Source organism: Pelodiscus sinensis, chromosome 1 (genome assembly GCF_052426305.1).
Source record: "Pelodiscus sinensis isolate ZL-2025 chromosome 1, ASM5242630v1, whole genome shotgun sequence".
Taxonomy (NCBI): domain Eukaryota; kingdom Metazoa; phylum Chordata; order Testudines; family Trionychidae; genus Pelodiscus; species Pelodiscus sinensis.
Genome location: NC_143052.1, coordinates 62,730,354 through 62,749,585, shown reverse-complemented (window position 1 = coordinate 62,749,585; position 19,232 = coordinate 62,730,354). Strand labels below are relative to the sequence as shown.

The window sequence follows — 19,232 nt, the reverse complement described above, 5'->3', positions numbered from 1 at the left end:
GCCACTTAGTCCTCCGTCCACACCTTCGCCAACCACTACGCACTGTCACATCAGGCCAGAAAGGATACCACCCTGGGCAGGGTGGTCCTCCATTCTGTAGAAGGTTAAAACTCCGACACCTCCTCCTTCAGGTTTCACTTTGGAGTCACCTACATGGAATGGACATGAGCAGTCACTCGAAGAAAGAACAGTTACTTACCTCATAACTGTTGTTCTTCGAGATGTGTTGCTCATGTCTATTCCAAATCCCACCCGCCTCCCCTTCTTCGGAGTATTCCAGTATGAAGGAACTGAGAGGATGGGGGGGCCAACAGGGGTATATATCGGCCGGTATACCGCCGCCACTCCAAGGGGCTCCCTGCTGGCCCGACAGGTACTGCTAAGGGAAAAATCTGCAACATGTACGTGCTGCGCGCACACACCTACATGGAATGGACATGAGCAACACATCTCAAAGAACAACAGTTACGCGGTAAGTAACCATTCTTTTCCTATTGTACACTACTGAAGGAGGTAAAACATTTTAATGAACTCTGGTTTAGTGCTACATGTTAAATTTATTAAATTGCTGGTAATCCTTGATCTAAATGTAGCTCATGCAGACCTTCTCCCACTCACAGGTACAGATTTGACCCACGCCTAATGTTCAATCATGGTATTTGGGCTCACAGACTTTCCACGCGGTCTCTGTAACAGCATTAATCAGCCAGCTTCCTGTGCTCATTTCTTCAGAGGGACTCCAGCAGGTCTGCCTGCATCTAACCTACAATAATTACATCTGGAAGACTCAGTCAACTGGCTTTGTTAAAAATTTGTCTGAGGGGGGCAGAATCAAGTTGTCTTTAGAGGTTTGCCTTTTGCCCTGTGTATATTTTACAACTGAACTGTAATTCTCAACAATCAAACTTAGCTAATCTGTCTCATATCTAGTCTTTTTCATATCAGAGGTATGGTGCTGACCTGGGACCTACAGGTCTAACTTGGATTTATTATGTTTTGTATGAAGAAAGACCAAGTTTATAAACTGAATCAGATTAACCCAGGGCAGGCCATATTACACAGAAATCATCACCCATCTTCATTCACTCCTATACAGACTTTTCTAAAAGCTAAGTGTTAATTACAGGTGTTCAATGTTGCTCTTAAAGTTAACCTGGGGCAAACTACCATAGTATGGCATAGAAGAATATAAGGCAGAGAGCTATAGGATCTGACTAGACACTAACCATCTTGCAGACTTTAAAGTACTGTATTAATAATCTCTACCATGACTATTTCAAACTAGAATAATAAAAATACTCCTCTCACAGGCCTGTGTTTAAGCAGCTTTCAGACACAAGGATACTCTTTCTGTTTCCAATTCAGTACATTTGTAACAGGTTCTTAGAAGTAACTACTCTTATGTTTTAATGTAACCTATTTTGAAATAGGGTTTTTTAATATGCTAAAACTAATCTGAAGTTTTGGAATAAAACGGAGTGCCTGCATGTTGGTCATGATGAACTAGCTCTGCTTTAGTAAACTGAATTGTAGTAATCCTCAGGAAATACGGAAATGAGCATCACAAAGTAGTCGTCATGTGCATGTCATCTCCAGCCTTCAAGTATCTTGTTAATCTGACATGTTTAGTTATTCACATGATGCATAAAGTTAAATGGGCTTTGCCTCCTGAAAAATAAAAACAACAAATCCTCACTTAGCAGAAATCATGGTAAGAAGACTACTTCGGTCAGTTTGAGTGTTTCTGCCAAAGAGCTGCTTCTGGGCTGAAAACTACCTCCATTCTGCCCTTCATGTTAAAGGATTCTGGTATGTTACTGCTTTGGTATTTGGATGAAGAGTCAGTTGTCTGTCTGCCACCTAGTGATGACACTATTCACTCTTAAAAAAATACTGTCATGGATTTAATGTGATATTTGTGTGTTCAGAATACTGACTGCCTTTTTAAATTTAGAAAATCACGCAAGTTCAAGAACCAGCAAGCTTACTAAATTAATCTCTATAAAAATACATTACCAAGCCATCTACTAAAAACCTCCTGGATTACTCTCTTCATCAAGAAAATTATTCTGCTTGAAGGCAGTTGAATTGTAGCTTAAGGAGAAAACTTAGATTTTTTTCATTGTCAGATTATGCTATAGTAAAGCTCTCCTCATTTTAAACTGTTGCTAGTTACCTATTCTGTTTTAATAAACCTATTTATCAATTTAGAAAACAACATATTTAAGTCAGAAGAACTGGTATTTCCTGCATTGGTGCTTTATCAAGCAGATGAAACAATATACCAAGGGTTTTTTTTCTTCTTCAGATAGCTAACACAAGATAATCTCTAATTTCAGAAGTCAAAAAGTACACCCCATTTTACAGCTCTTTGAAGCTGGTAAAAGCAACATTTATAAAGATAGCATTGACTAAATTTAACTTGAGTATTGACAAATTCAGCATTTTGTGGCCTTCCAGCAGGAGGTAAAGTTGTTTCTATCCATAATCAGATGGTGAACAGATTTAATTTTGCCTCACAAATCAGAACATGTATGTTGTCCATCCAGGGGCATTAGAGATGCCTGGGAAAAACAGCTGTTGAAAAGAACCCTAAAAACTAAGGGAACATACTGAGAGTGTTTCTCTGCATATTGTAACACCATATAAGTTCATCTCTTCCCATTAAATTACTTGGAAATATTTTATTTTCTTGACCATAATTTTGATTTTTCAAATCTTCTCCTCCATTCACCAAAACCTCTCATCTCACTACACTGTCCTTGAACCTGTGTATATTCTACAAATACCTTTCCTCAATCAGTATGTACCAAGCATACTATCTTTTTCCTTAACCATCTGTTAGGTCCTATAACAATTTTATGCTCCAATTCTTTGATCAAGCCAAAAATTATCATAACACTCATTTAACAATATATTTGGCAGACATTTCTACACTAGGTTTGTGTTCATCTTTTTAGTTAAACTTGCTGGTGGTTGTACTTAATTGTACAATGTAATGGATTTAGTGAGGAAAGTCTTCAGTGACGTAGGCATGTAACTTGGAGCATTACTGTCCAAAATGTTCTAGCTGGTCATACACCTGACATTCCGGTTAGTATGTTTACTAAGTGTCAGCAATGCAATGGTTATCATTGTCTGCAATGTTGGTGTGTTTCAAAGTACACCTTTCCCTTGTGTAAAAAACACTACTAGATAGTCATGACCAAAAGTAACTTGATATACCACTTTTCCTGATATGGCATGGTTGGTTAGCAGGAAGAATTTTATTCTTTAATGACAACTGTATATCCTGCATATTGTACCTTCCTTAGTTAATTGAGATGAAAATTGATTGTATAGAACTGATGTAGACTATCCAGTAAGTCTGATCAGAGAAGAGAATTTTACTTTAATTATACATGCTGTTAGTATTTTTTTTATGTGGAAACCATACTGGTCAGTCATTTCAATTATCACCAGACTTGTTTCCTTACATTCTCTTTCTCAACTGACCCTGAGTCTTACCACACCCACATTTGTATTTTAGTAGTAGTGTAATTTACCATAGAAAATCTTGACATCGCCACATTGTATTCATCACTCTTGTGACTTTGCAAAAAGCCAAACATTTCTGATGAAGCCTGCATTGTAAGGCTGTCTTAAGCTGAGTTGAATATCAGAGGCACACAGCTGAAGAGAGAACAGTAACAATCAATTGCTGCCCTGTTTGTTGTTCTGATTCAACTGTTCGGTGTGGTTTTTTGTTTTTTTCCCCCCCAGGATGCAATTAAGCCTATGGATATTTTCATATTCCTTGAATGATCAATATTCACTTTAACTGAAATAACATATTAGGAAGGAACTTTAACTTACAGCTATACCAAATTCCCAAACACAGCTGGCTCAAAAATTGAGTCTTCCTATGTTCCCTTTTAATAACACTTTGAACATGGCATTGTCTACTTGCACCTTATTACTTGAGCCATTTAACTGTTGGAAATGAATAGAGGCCTTACTAAATACTAGTCTCTTTCATATAAAATGTGATTCTAGCTCATTTTTTAAATGTAAATGCTCATTTCTCATAATCTAATCTGATAAAGCTGATACTGTATTCTGCAAAACATAGCAACACAAATGTATTGCAGCAGAAACAAAAGTATTGAATCTATTAAAACATCTTAATCACTTAATTGAAAGTATTGTCACTGTAGCATGAGTGAGGGTACCTGATATCTGCTTACATGGCCAGGAAATTGACTTCTTGCCTGTCAAGGAGTAAATGTTGCTTTCACGAATTGTCTCCTAGAGTGCTTATCTTAAATCATCTGTAGTAAGGGTAGTAGTCTTAAAATAACTCTGTAAAGTCTAAATATGTTTAAATTGATCCACTATACAAGCCAAATGCAAGCATGTGGTTGTAATTCTACTGAACCAGTGAAAATGGCTGTTAAATTATTTTTAATGTACGACTTTATATGTGTTCCTAACTTCCTTTTATGCAGTTTAACTGTACTTCACTGTGGATTTATTAATTTCTGCTCTATTGTACCACAACTGTTTTGTTTAGAAAGTGCCCTTCAAAGGACCCTGTTCACTGCTGCACCTTTTTGAAAATAAAGATTTGTCTATTAGGAACTTTTCTAATACCTCTTTTATGGTAAACTTAAACTGTGGAAATCTTCAAGGGAGGCAGGTTTGTCAGGTTTTATAAACCGGGCATCATGCTTGTAACAGTCTAGTGCAGTGGTCTCCAACCTTTTTAACCACACGATCCCTTTTTCGATTTAAGTGCTGTCAAAATAGTTCATACGCCCAAGGTTGCCAGCTGTGGAAGATTCTTTGTTGCCTATTTATTAATCAAAGGTCTTAGCTGCGAGACACTGGGGGGGGGGGGGGGGGGGGGGGGGAGGAAGGGTGTAACAAGCTGGGTTGAAATTCTACACCTTGCTAGACTGATTTAACATTGGTATCCATGTGGGCCTTGCTGTGTCACACTGAAGTTTCTTGCATGCTTTGATCTACCCTGCTTTGAAATGGAAGCATGTCAAAGTGCATTAGGGAACTTCCAGTGTGTGGCAGGCTACCTTGAGGTAGAGTAACACCCCAGCTCACCGTGAGTGTAAGTAACATAGTTCTAATTACTGCTGAGTAGTGGCAGAAGTCAAAGTATTTGGAATGCTTTAGAAAAAATGAAGTATAGTTACATTCTAAGAGCATGAGTATTACAGCCCTTAGTACGTAATAATTTTCACTTTCCCCATGCTCTGAGAATGCAAATGAGCACCCTGCTACTTCCAAAAATGTAATTGGTTGGTTTGAAAAACATGTCTACAAAAGTGATAGAAATGTAGCCGTGTTAGTCCTGTATTTTGTTTCAGCTACACCAGACTATGTAGCACTTTAAAGACTAACAAGATGGTTTATTAGATTATGAGCTTTCGTGGGCCAGACCCACTTCCTCAGATCAAATAGTGGAAGAAAATAGTCACAGCCATATATACCAAAGGATACAATTAAAAAAAAAAAGAACACATATGAAAAGGACAAATCACATTTCAGAACAGAAGGGGGATGCACGGGGGGGAGGAAGGTAAATGTCTGTGAGCTAATGGTATTAGAGGTAATAATTGGGGAAGCTATCTTTGTAATGGGTACGGTAGTTGGGGTCTTTGTTCAGCCCCCCCACCTCCCTGCGGAGAGTGTCGAATTTTAGCATGAATGACAGTTCAGAGGATTCCCTTTCAAGTGCAGATTTGAAAGTCTTCTGGAGTAGGATGCATGTGATTAGGTTGTTGAGACAATGTCCTTTCTGGTTGAAATGGCAAGAAACTGTTTTTTCTTTGTGATCTTGTCTAATATCTGTTTTGTGGGCATTGATCCTTTGGCGAAGTGTCTGAGACGTTTGTCCAATGTACATAGACGGACACTTTCGGCACATGATAGCATAAATTATATTTCTGGATGCGTAGGAATACGTATTCTTGATCTTATAACTCACTTGGTTAGGCCCAATAATGGTATCAGCAGAGTGAATATGTGGACAAAGCTGGCAGCGGGGTTTGTTGCAAGGGAAAGTACCAGAGTTGGTATTAGTGTGGTATGTCCTGTGGTTGTTGGTAAGAATCATCTTGAGGTTAGGTGGTTGTCTATAGGAGACTATGGGTCTGTTTCCCAGAGCTTCTTGGAGTTTAGTATCCTGTTCCAGTATAGGCTGTAGTTTATTGATAATGTGTTGGACAGGTTTAAGTTGGGGGTTGTAGGTGATGACAAGTGGTGTTCTATTGTTGGTTTTCTTGGGTCTGTCTTGTAGTAGATGGTTTCTAGGTATTCGTCTGGCTCTTTCAATTTGCTTTTTTATTTCTCCGGGTGGGTAGTTGAGGTTTATAAATGCTTGGTCGAGATCCTGAAGTTTCTGGTCTCTGTCAGTGGGATTAGAGCAGATGCGGTTGTATCGAAGGGCTTGGCTATAGATGATGGATCCCGAAATAGCATTCTCCGTGTCTGAGGTCCCTGAAAACCTTGTTCCACAATGGATTAAAGGACATTTCAGAATAGCGCTCTCTGTGTAGATAGCTCATGTCAAAATTTGGCACTATTTCAAAATAAGTTACACAATTTGAGCTAGGGTGCAGTGTAGACACACCCAAAGAGGGAGGGAGTCCCCGCTCCTCTTCCCACCAGGAACTTGGCAAATCAGCTGATAGGAGGAACAGGGCTAACTGAGCTCAGGAACAGTGTGTCTATTGGCCCTGGCACAAGAGTTAAGGATACAAGGGTTGTAAATAGAATTGCTGCATGGAACAGTAAAGGCAGAGACAATAGGAACAAAATAAACAGCATGGTATGCTCACCCAACCAATTGCAGCTTTCTGTAACTGCAAACACTAGGACCCCAGTTAAAAACCAATTAGAATTCTGTGAACAATCACATGCATTCCCCTTGTGGGTGTTAGCAGCCCCTTCTGTGGGCATGAAAGCAATGGAAAAAAAGGCACGTACAAAGAGAAGTGCAGATTTAGAGAGGAGTGGGAACATGATTAATTCTTTGTGCCCAGTAGTAGAGGCGAATGCATCTGCTTAATATGTAACAATTCCATTGCCCAATTCAAAAAAAAAAATCTAACCAGCAAGGCAATTATGTATGCAATAAGCAATTAAATTCAGTTTTTTGTATCAAAACTATTTGAAAATTTTACAATATTTGGTTATATTTAGAGTTATATATGTATAGTTAAATATTTAACACCATTGTATATGTGTGGTTGATGGGGCAGTGTATGGGGCACACAATAGTTACATGTCACTTTTGATTAAAGATGATTGAAAATGTTGCTCTCAAGTCACGTAAGTGTGAGTATCACTAGTTTAGTACCACAGGACATGGCTATTCTATATTACCTAAGTGCATCTTTTCCATTGTGCTCATGAACATTTATGAATAGTCATGGTCTATTCTCAAGGTCATAAAACTTAACATAGTTTCTCCTTGATCATTAATTTCTTGGGTGATCATGGAGTAACCTGTAAAAATGTTGGGCGGTATTGGTTATTTCAGACCATGTTCCATTAAAGGAAAATTAGTATTAATATAAGGGAAGTTATGTAGGTACAGATGAAACGGTGCTGATTTGTCACTTGCCAGATAACATTGGGCAGATGCAAAGAAACCAACATCACATTCTAATAACTGTCACTCAACTATTTCTGCCAGATCTAGAGGTCTGATTGTTTTATTGTAAGTAACAGGCAGCTACCTCCTGAAATACAGCCACTGCCTTGGCATCTCAGAAAAGGGTGGACATTGGTAAGGCCAAAAATGACTTTTATCCTTTAATGTAGGGCTACTCAACACATGGGCGGGTTGGGTTTAACGTGGGGCTCAACAAGCAGCCTGAAGGTGGGATCCTTTGAACATGGCCTCCCTTGGGAACACGCTCCACAACGGTGAGTCAATACAGTGGTCTTCTGTTAACATGCGTTTTAGTAGTTAAATTCCTGAACTGTCATTGCTCATTAAAAGTGCTGTCCTATGGGTGGAAATCGGGTAAATATGGCATTTTATTAATATCAGCAGAACTGACTGAAATGGGGCCTGCGTGTTGTGTAGTCCTGCCTCAATCTTTATATTCATGCCTGTCAGTGTGAGAGAAGCTATTTGCATGTCTATGCAACCACACTGAAGCTGCAGCCCTCAGCATGTGCTGTGAGTATCATTGTGGCCCCCGGGGCTTCAAAGTTCCACTGTTTTAATGTGTGGACTTGATTAGCGTTGAAATCACTTGCATGTCCCAAGCAAACTTACATATCAAGTACTAGCAAAGGAAAGATGAGCTCAGATTTCCCTAAGCAATTTGCTTAATTACATCCAGGCTCGCTGACGGTGGGGGGCCTACCAGAGCCCCATGTGGTGTGGCCCAGGCAACCCCCAGGGCTAGGGGGAGGGGCAGTAGCACAGGCTGTGATCTGGGCAGCACTGCAAGCTAACTGCCCCCGGCTCCACCCCCCCCCCCCTTCTGCCTGAGAGCTCATACCATCTGGGAGCATGGAGCCAGGCCCCTCCCCCAGCTTGCCCAGGGGCCCAGTGAGGCTGTTGGCTCCCCTGATCACATGCAACTGCAGGATGAAGTCTTAACCCTGACTTTCTGCATATGCAGGCAAACAACAGAGATCCAGTAACAAAGTCACTGCTGGAGGGCCTAGTTTAAGGCTTCTACAACTGCTTAGAACAGAAAGTAAATAAAATGCATCAGTCTCCATACTTTTTTTGGACTGCAAGGCTGTGTCTACATTGGCATCCCTTTTGGGAAAAGGGATGCCAATGAGACACTTCGGAATTGCAGATCCGCGGGGGATTTAATTATCCCCGCGGCATTTGCATTTACATGGCTGCTGCTTTTTTCTGGCGCGGGGTTTTTGCCAGAGAAAAGCGCCAGTGTAGACGCGATTTTCCGGAAAATAAGCCCTTTTCCGGGAGATCCCTTATTCCTTGAAAGTAGAAATAAGGGATCTCACGGAAAAGGGCTTATTTTCCGGAAAATCGCATCTACACTGGCACTTTTCTCCGGCAAAAACCCAGCGCCACAAAAAAGCGGCAGCCATGTAAATGCAAATGCCGCGGGGGATATTTAAATCCCCTGCGGATTTGCAATTCCGAAGTGTCTCATTGGCATCCCTTTTCCGGAAAGGGATGCCAATGTAGACACAGCCCAAGTGTTTTTGGATGGGGATTGTATATAGCAACTAGTACAATGGAGTCATTTCTGGTGCACGGTGTCTTGTCTAATGGGCTTTGTTATAGTTATACTGACACAGGTGTAATGGTGCACCTTCCTAGGGTAGAGACAGCTTTTACCAGCAAGACAGTTTTTGCCAGCACTGCTTATATCAGGTCCCTGACTAAAAAAAAAAATCAAATCATATTGCCAACATCACTTCTTTCGGTGTGTTGCTCTAGGCAGGGAAAAGCACTTTCAGTACTCACATTCTTTATGAAATGAGGACTCTGCTCTATCATGTTAAAATTAGCTCTGATGTTGTGTGAGATGATCAGAATTCAGGAGTAGGAATCCATGTACTAGGATATCCTTTTAAATTCCCACACAAGGAAAAACTAGGGACGTGAGCTATCAGGTAACTGAGTAGTCATGTAACTGCAGGAATTCTTATCAGTTACACAACTATTCAATAGACCCTGGGGGTGGGGACAGCAGCCAGCCCACTCCAGCCCCACTTCTGGGGAGTCCCCTGCCATCCCATGCTGCTACCTCTATCAGAAGCAGCAGCACAGGGTGCCAGGTGGGAGCTGGTCTGAGAGTGAGATCTAATGACCTCTCGAGGTGTATGATTCTATGAATTAGAAACATTCCTAGCCCCTACTCATCCTAGGACTGTAAACTGTTGCCAGCTGATGGATGGTTTGTCAAGATACCAGCTCTGAAACCTGGATTTAAAAGTTTAAGATAATTATCTAGAATTACCAGCATACTGGAAGCATCTGTTTGCCCAAAGTTATTGAGATACCTTGCTGAACTAATTCATTTTTCTTGGGAAAGGCAGGGTGAACTTTGCTCCTCTCAAATATACAGCTGCTCCATTACAGGCATGCTAGAAGTAGCTAGAATAGATAGTGCTTTGCATACCAAAGTTTATGTCTCCAAAGAGAAATATTAACACTTGCAGTGTGATTTCCAGTCACCCTGTGTATTATGCTGAATTGCTTTGTTTCAGTTAATACAGAGACTGTAAGTCTATTTGTTGTTGGACTGTTCTGAAACAGTAAGTTTTGTTGTTTACAGTTTACTACAAATTATGTTTACCACCACCATATCTGGGTCCAGTGTCAGTTAAAACCATGGCTCTCTATATCCGCGAATGTACCAAGTTTTATTCCAACCTTCATCATCCTCTATAAACTCGACATTTTGCACCCTCTTCCTGGCCCCATAATACCCCGGCTATGCAAAAAACAAAACAAAACCAAAAAGAGCCAAAATAGGAGAATACCAACTAAGATAGACCCATGATAAAGGAGCGTGAACAACCACAATCAGGGAAATCTGACCAAAGAGGCATGTCATAATACACCACAAAAGAAGCAAAACTCAGCAAAAACATACCATTGGAGGGAATGAATTCCAAAGCTACAGTCCTATTGAGAATGTGCCCAAGTGTTGCCATGCATTTCACCCAGGGCACTGACAAGCAGGAGTTCTGCTGATTGACAGTTCCCACAATTAGACCTAGTAAGAAAGGAAATCTTGGAGATAAAAGAACCTAGGCAATTCAGGGCTTAATGGAAAAAATAGTCAAAAATTAATTGTTGCAGAAATGAACTGTCAGTACAAACACAGAGTGCTGATGTAATGTGCTCTCATCATTCTACGTTATCTAAAAGGAAAGCAGCTACATAATGCCATATTTGAAGTTTCTGGTGGTTGTCAAAAATAGTCCCGGGCAGAGCACAGTGCAGTAGCCTACTTAACCCTGCATCAACGACTCTTTGTAGTTCTGGGATCAGGAAGGTATAAGCCACCCATTCCTCAAGTCCCTCTTTTGATCAGCTAAACAAGATTAAACGCATGAGAAATCCAGAAACACAGATAAATCCAGCAAGACCCCAAAATTGTGAGCAACAATTTTGACAGACAATAAACATATGCCCTCAATATAAGAGGAGGAAGCTAGAGCAGCAATGGGCAATCTAGGCTAGTGAGTGGGCTGCATGAATTACCCTCCTTCCTCTCAATGGGTGGTGAGACTGTTTAACCTTGCGGGGGTTGGGGGCAGGGTTGGAGCACCAGCGCAGGCTCCCTGCTGTGGGGAGGGTGAGCCCCTAGACTGCGGCCCACCTTCAAACAGTTGCAGACCACTAGTGGCTCATGGACCACACTTTGAGAACCACTGCTGTAGAGTATGCAGGACCCTGATTAAAATATATAGCTGCATGCAGCTATTCGGGGCCTTCTCCTGAAGTATTTGTGTGGGCAAAACTTATATTGGCTTTAATGGAAGTTTTATCCAAGTAAGGAGTCCAGGATCAGGTCCTAAGTCATTAGTCTCTGTCATCAGCTGGGGTGGTGCCTGAGGACGGGCCAGCATGCAGAGCTGCCTGCCTATGCCTCTAAGTAGAAGCTGGAGGTGGGAGACGGGGGGGGGGGGGAGGGGGGTAGAACATGCTGCTGCTTCTGTTAAGTGCTATCTGAAGGTTGCACCCTGACTCTCTCTCGAGCCCCAGTCCAAACCCTCCTCCTTCACCCAATCCCTCATCCCTGGCCCAACCTCAGAGTCCACACCCACAGCTGAGCCCTCAGCTTCCCTGCATGCAGCTCCCTCCCACACCCTAAACCCCCCTAATTTCTGGACCCTCACCTCCTTCTATACCTCCTGAGCCAACACAGTGAAAAATCAGCAAGTGAGTGATGGTGGGGAAGAGCAAGTGATTGATGGGGACAGAGTGGGGATGGGGCCTTGGAGGAGGGGCAGGACACAGGTGTTTGGTTTTGAGCAAATAGAAAGTTGGTAAACCTAGCTCTGGGATGGAGGAGCTTTGGGTGCCTGGCCTCTCACGCTACGTCTGGACGATCAGATTATATCTAAATAAATTATTTAGAAATAATAACTCCTGAAATAATTATATCATGTCACATGCAGAAGTTATTTGGAAATAAGCCCCTTATTTTGAAACAACAGGCTTGGTAGTGTGGACGCTCGCCTTGTTATTTCAAAATAACTCCCCAGTGTAGACATGCCTTCCCATGGGCTCTGGGGGGAGGAGAGAGCAGAGAAACAGGAAATAGGTTGCTATAGGTATTTCTTTAATTCTCTACTCCCTGGGGGAATTTCTTTGTACTGTTATAGACATATTTGCTGACACGTATTTTGAAATAAATTACCAAATAAATTGGAACTGGTGTGATTATGTAGTGGTATTGTGACAAATACAATTTGCAAAATTATGCAACATTTTTATTTTTTGGTGCAGAATTCCCCCAGGAGTGAGTCTTAATTTGTGCTCAAAAAGAGGCTGCCTCTTGCTAAGTAGCTCCCTGATAAAGAGGTCAAATTTAGCATTAAATGACCACAACATGAATTTCAGGTAATACAATATTAACAAGATAAATAAACACCACTGAAATGACAAAGTTCTGCCAACTTCAACTTTAATAATGGAACTATCACTTGCCATTATAACAACAACATTAAGGGGAATAAAAACTTCCCTATAAAAATAAAATTAAACTTGTCAAAATTATAAATAGTATAGCTTTTTCAAAAGACATACATTTTAAACATCTCCCTGCCTTGCCCCCAGGTCATTTAATTGTAAATCTGGTACCATCAAATAATGAATACAAAACAATTTTGCAACAAAGGTTTGACAGTTTGATATCTGATAATAAATTTTAAAAAATGGGCCAAACTTGACCAATTATTTTAAATAAAAGCTGTTGTAATAACCAGTGTGTAAAAAAATAAAACAGTCTTAACAATTAACTGTGGACTAAGACAAAATTAAAATACAGTAAGTTTGTTTTTTTCCAAATTAAAATGTGTAGTGCATAAGACACTAATTGAGGTTTTGGCAAAATAACTGAAGATGTCCACCTTAAAGACAGATAATTTAGTTCAAGTAAAAAAAAATTCACATATCATGAACTACCACTTTTAGATTCAAACAGTGTTGAAATCTGAAAAACGAATGCTTCAACTTAATTATTATCTAATGATTACATAGTTTTGGGTAACACAACAAATTAAAGTAGATGTTAACAGAATACCCATGAACATGCTGTAGTATGAATAGAAAAACAATTTTAACAAAAGGTAAAAGTACTCCCTGAACCACTGTGGTAAAGTGTCTCACTTTGATGATAAACAACCCACATGCACTACAACGTTACATGTGAAATAAAATAAAAACAAAGAAGTTATGCCATATATATTTTTATAGTTAGTCCTACTTTAAGATCTCTTAACACTTTAAAACATATGATTGTCTCAATACATCTGCAAAAAAATATTTTTCCCAAAGAGCTGTCCATTACTAAAGAAAGGAAACAAAGGCACAATTATGTCACATTAGAATAAAGAACAGAAACATCTTGGAGTTTCACAGAGCATCCACTAGGTGTCGCCAAAGTGTCAGCTATTCCTTGGGAACTTATAATGAACAACTTTATAGCAAGAGAAACAAATGCTGTTCTTGAATCATCAGCATTATTTATCCATTTCTTTACTAGCATAAATCCTGACTTTTCCCCACCACGTGGTTATGACAAAAACTTGTTAATTATTCAAACCATCTTTATGCTTTTATTGCACATCCATTTCTTTGGTTTCTTTGAACATGCTTCTTTAGATAAATACTTTTGAAAGAATAATTACATTTACAGTAAAGTACAAACATTTCTTTTGCTACATTTTTCCTACTCTTAATCAAGTAAATCAGCAGTATACAGAATTTGGTAATTAGCTATTGGACCATTACTTTTTAAAAAATAGCAATATTAGAAAAAGTCATATTGCCAAAACTGGAGTTATTAACCCCATTCATCAACAACATGACCAATGTATTCTAATTCTCTGCTTCCTTGGAATTACAAACAAGAAATTCTTCTCTTTGCCTCATGCCTTTATAAGATGAATAATTTGAAAATGTCCTATTTTTTTTTTAAAGAAAAGAGCTCTTTGATCTCAGCTGAAAGATATGATTTTAGTTAAACCAATGTACCTCCATCTATATTTCTAACCTAGACATTCCGTGACCAATTAGGTGGGTTTTCCTTATAAAAGTTACATGAGATATACTCACTATTCACACTTCAAAATCCAACAGACTGAGTTTGCTGCACAGCTCAAACCACACCTGCTTTCACATATCTTCTCCGATATAGGGAGTTCAATTTCTACTAAAATTTAGCTTCCTTGCTGCCTTCTCTCCCAGTACTTTCATTAATTATCCTTTCTCTTCTAGTGAGACTTTACACAATTCTAAAAACTTATTCACAAAATTAAAGCTTCCTAAAACTTGATTTTTTTTACAACTAGTCACTAGCAAAACTAAATTTCCATTTTTTCTATCATTTGTATTTCCACTCTACTTCAATCTCCCATCAGCTACTCCAGCCACTTCCTTATCTCTTTCCTTCTTTTCAACTTGCTCTTTACTTTCTCTACTAAGTCTGCTTTATATTCTCCACAATTTCACAGAACCTCAAAGTTTTATGTCCCTTCCACCTATAACAGTTTCCTCACAGAGTACACAGTAAATATTTGAAAATCAAAAGGTAGTGCAAATCTATTTAATCTCAAATGTAGTGCTCCAATCTGATTCTCGTTCACATGGCTAAGCCGTTTTATTAATTTTTTTAAATAATCAATTTGCACTTCCTTACTTTGAAAGCTATCATTAATATTAAAGCAAATAAAAAAAGTGGTAACAAATTCCTGTTATCATACTAGAAAATATAGTCAGAGATTACACAAAGGTAACCTGGAAAGCCTCTAAGGCACATTAGGGGGTTGCAAGTTGATGCAGAATTCCTTATAGGAGTAAGACACTAAGTGACCCGATTTATGGATCTAAATCTATAGAAAAGTACAGGTAATCCTAGCTTCACAAACGAGTTTTCTAAATAAAGAAAACTATTTTCTTTGCTGCTGTTCTGTACGTTTGGGTTTGGCATGCTCTGTGGCATATTTCCTGAGTGTTCTTTGGCCCCACTTTAACCTGGTTTCCACACTCCACCCAGGGCTTCTTCAAGTTTGTCTTTGTAGGCTGTATAACGCCTCTTTAAGATCTGTAGTTGCTCATTTTCCTCTTTGTCCAGTATACGCAAAAAGTTCTGCAGTTCAGGAAGGCTGAAGGCTTCCCACTAGGAAAAAAGAATTGGAAAGACTGATGTAGTGAACAGGAAATACGCAAATTACTCATGTTGTATTTTTAAAGGGATACTGTCAACTCAAAATGTCAACATACAGAAAGGAGATAAAAAATAGTTTCTTGTACTAGTGAAGGTCTGTCCTCCTGCCCATTTCTGTGGGTTTGCAAACTTTTTGTTCTTTTTAAAAATGTTTCTCTTCTCTGTTCTGAGAGAAACAATGGGGACTCTAACTACACATGAATTATTTACAAATAGGTATGTAAGCAACTAGTTGAGTAGTCAATTACCCAATAAGCCCAGGCTCGACTACTCACTCCCCCTCTCGTATCAGAGACAGCAAGGATGGGTGAGCAGGAGAAGATGCTCAGGGGGACTGACTTAGGTTCCCTCTAGCACTGTCTCTGGGGGTGGGAGTGCAGGGGAGGCAGAGGTGCAGCAGGGGACTCAGTGTGAACGAGGACCCGGTCCCCTGCTGTGGCTCTGCCTTTTAAATGTAGTAAGAGCCAGGTGGCTCCTATTGCATTTAAAAAGCAGCAGTGCAGCAGTCTCAGAGCCAGTTTAAACCAGAACTGCTCAGTCCCTGCTCGCACCACCTGGTGAGCTATCCCTGCTGCAGCTCTGCAGTTGAAATTTAGTAGTAGCCAGCTACCTGCATGTCTGGCTTCTACTATATTTAAACTGCAGAGCCACAGCAGGGGTAGCGAGCATCTTCTCTCCCTCTTACCCCCCCCCCCCCCCGGCATTATTATCGGTTAACCGACTAGTTGATGGAAATTCCATCGACTACTCGATTAGCTAATTAAATGCTACTTAACATCCCTATTTGTAAATCCACAAATAAACACAAAGGACAAAAACCAAAATCATTGTACTAGGTGTTACCTGGTACAATAGTACATTTCTAGACATAAGACAGTTTAATTTGATGATTGATTTTGTTAGGATTAAGAGGCCATCAATGAAAGTTAGAACTAAGTCATTTCATTTACATGCTAATAATAGTGTCACTATATAACAGGGGTAATCAATAGACAGACTATGGGCCAAATCCAGACTACCAGCTACTGCTGAATTGACTCCAGAATCTTTATTTACTACTTACCATCATCATGATTGTTAGTTTTTAAATAATGTTTTCTGGAGTCTGGACCTTGACAAAGAAATATGGATCTTCACAAAAAAAATAATGGACTTCTGTTATATGATGGGCAAAAGTCAAGTTAACACAACTGATTTGTATAGTTAAAATAAAAAGGAAATATAAAATTAAGTTTCCTACAGAAACATCAACTTGGCCACATTACACAGATGTATCAATTTCTATCCCTGGTTTTTTGGGGTTTTTTTGCACCACTGATTTTGACAAATGCCAATATGCTATACATTATACAGAATGCACAGTGTAGCTGTAGTGACATTAATTTTCACTGTTTCTATTTTAATTTACAACTTGCAGCTTTAAAAAAATCTTGCACAAACCTAATTTTTGCATTTAGTTTTTTTTTATATAAATGATTTGATGCTTAATATTATTAGTATTTGGTCCCAATTTGAACTTCTCATGTGGCTGAGGTTCAAGGAAGAATTCCAACCTTTGGACTTGCTGCTGCTGTCTGGTTAACAAGGCAGCAGCATATTGGTTTGCACTGTGTTTACTACAGCTTGATAATGACCCCACTCCCTAAAGATAAACACAGGGCTCAGTCCTCTGCAACTACACGCATTTGTGCAGTTCTGCTAACTGTGACCAGAAATACATTAATCTCTACTTCGGGAACATTTCGAGTTGATTCCCAATGGGATCTGTTTTGAGGGAGAAGGTGGAGGTGATTTTGTTCTAATGAACTATTTGTAAACCATTGATGCAAACCATTCCCGTAGCAGCCTAAGAGCACCAGCCAACCCTAAGGCTACATTAGTCAGGGAAAAAACGTACATTGTGATGTCAAAAAGAGGACAGCGTTTTTGATTAAACGCTGTTAAAAATGATACCTGAGTATGCTCACAAGTGATTTTCAATGATTTCCACACTACCTTCCAAACTCAGTCGTTAATTAACTAGCCAGTCATTTAAAAATTGATTGTGGATGTACTGTACTTTGAGGGCCATTTAATTTAAAATTTCAGTCACTTTTTAGTATTAGGAAAGGGGAAGTTTTTCTCATCATTGCAGAACTCAAAATATTAAGAGATGTTGCTTAGCCATTCCCCCTGCTCCCTTCTAAAGTACATATTCAGCCTTGAACTGAGCCCATCAATGGAAAAATTCTGCCCAAGGTGAATCCATGTGAAAGGTGGAAATTAAAACTAATGCTTTTTCTAGCTCCACTGTAGTACTCACTGCTTTAATATTCCATGCTTGAAATAACCTGCATAGCTACTTTTGTTCAGCCCCTCACAATTTTGTGTACAGTTCTATAGACACTGAAATGATCATCATGAAAAGATGCTCCAGACAGAGAGAATGAGTGTATTTAACAGATCTGTGAAGCTAAACAAAAAAAGACAGCTGTAACTTACCATAACCTCTCCAGTTTCATGCTCACGCAGAACAAAACTGAGTGTTTCTGTGCTGGGGCCTGCTACCAAACGCAGATAGAGAGGGTTTTCTCTGTCTGAGAGCTTGCATGTGTACACTGCAAAAGTTAAAATTGTTACTCAGTTTTAAAAATAAAAGTTTTCAACTATTTATCGAAAGTGTGCCAGGGATTACAATCTTTAAAAAGGAAACAATCCCACCTCTGCCCCCCAAAACATACACTTGTAGCTACAAAATCTTTGTACAAAAATATCTCTAGCACTACAAACAGCTGTTGCTGGGAAGGCTGAACAGAATGTATTGCGCATAACTAAGTGTAATAACTGACACTCAGAACTAAATGAAATGGTTCTTAATGAACATTAACATTTAATTTTAATGCTATTCAAAAGAAACAAGAAAACAGTAAAACAAAAACAAACCAACCCAACAGCAGCAGCATCACACGTAACATGAAGAAATGAAAGTTTTAAACCTGGAAAATGAGATGGTAATTCACAGATTTCCTTCCATATCACCATTCTATGCAGGATGTCCAAAGGCACAGTGTGGCTACAGGTATTTCCCACCCCCACATCCCAAGGATCCTTCAGCGACAAGATGAAAATCAGAGGACTTTAATCCTGTGGGAGGGAAGCAGGAGCCTTCTCTCCACTTCCTTATATGTATGATGTGGGGGCCCTATTTACAAGCTATAGGAGTGGAGCTTCTGGCATTTTGTATTTTAGGTCCAATTCTTGGTGCGGCAGGCCATTGTCATTAGGATTTTTAAAGTAAGGGCTTCAATGAATGTTCCCTTCCCCCCGCAACTCCTTACACACCGAGCCTATGTCTAGACTGCATCCCTCTGTCGACAGAGGGATGCAAATCAAGCACATCAAAATTGCTAATGAAGCAGGGATTTAAATATCCTGCGCTTCATTAGCATAAACATGACCGCCACTTTTTTCCAAAACAGAGCTTTTTCGGAAAAAAAACCTGGCAGTCTAGATGCGATTCTGTCGAAAATAAACCCTTTTTTGACAGATCCTGTATTCCTCATTTTTTGAGGAATACAGGATCTGTCGAAAAAGGGTTTATTTTTGACAGATCTGCGTGTAGACTGCCGATTTTTTCCCCCAAAAAAGCTCAGTTTAGGGAAAAAAGCGGCAGCCATGTTTACGCTAATGAAGCACAGGATATTTAAATCCCTGCTTCATTAGCAATTTCGATGTGCTTAATCTGCATCTCTCTACTGACAGAGGTGTAGTCTAAAGCCCCAGTGTCTACAAGACAATACTGCTTGTTTAGATGGAATGGCTGCTGGCCAGAAGTATCCTTTCAGC

The 19,232-nt window shown here is 39.6% G+C and overlaps 2 protein-coding genes across 6 annotated transcripts in view; one reads left to right on the top strand and one right to left on the bottom strand.

Annotated features, from left to right (window-relative positions):
- The window catches only part of GNS (glucosamine (N-acetyl)-6-sulfatase), a 35,480-nt gene extending 30,860 nt beyond the window's left edge, over positions 1–4,620 (top strand). Inside the window, exon 14 of the mRNA XM_075931046.2 lies at positions 621–4,620. Coding sequence (XP_075787161.2) covers positions 621–693 — 73 coding nt within the window. The 3' untranslated portion in view covers positions 694–4,620. The remainder of the gene's footprint in view (positions 1–620) is intronic.
- Positions 4,621–12,627: 8,007 nt separating this feature from the next.
- The window catches only part of RASSF3 (Ras association domain family member 3), a 140,271-nt gene continuing 133,666 nt past the window's right edge, over positions 12,628–19,232 (bottom strand). For all 5 annotated transcript variants that reach the window (XM_025188258.3, XM_006130205.4, XM_075931007.2 and 2 more), the window contains 2 exons: positions 17,889–18,004; positions 12,628–15,359 (listed from right to left, as the gene is read on the bottom strand). In XM_025188258.3, coding sequence (XP_025044043.3) covers positions 15,210–15,359; positions 17,889–18,004 — 266 coding nt within the window. In that variant the 3' untranslated portion in view covers positions 12,628–15,209. The remainder of the gene's footprint in view (positions 15,360–17,888; positions 18,005–19,232) is intronic.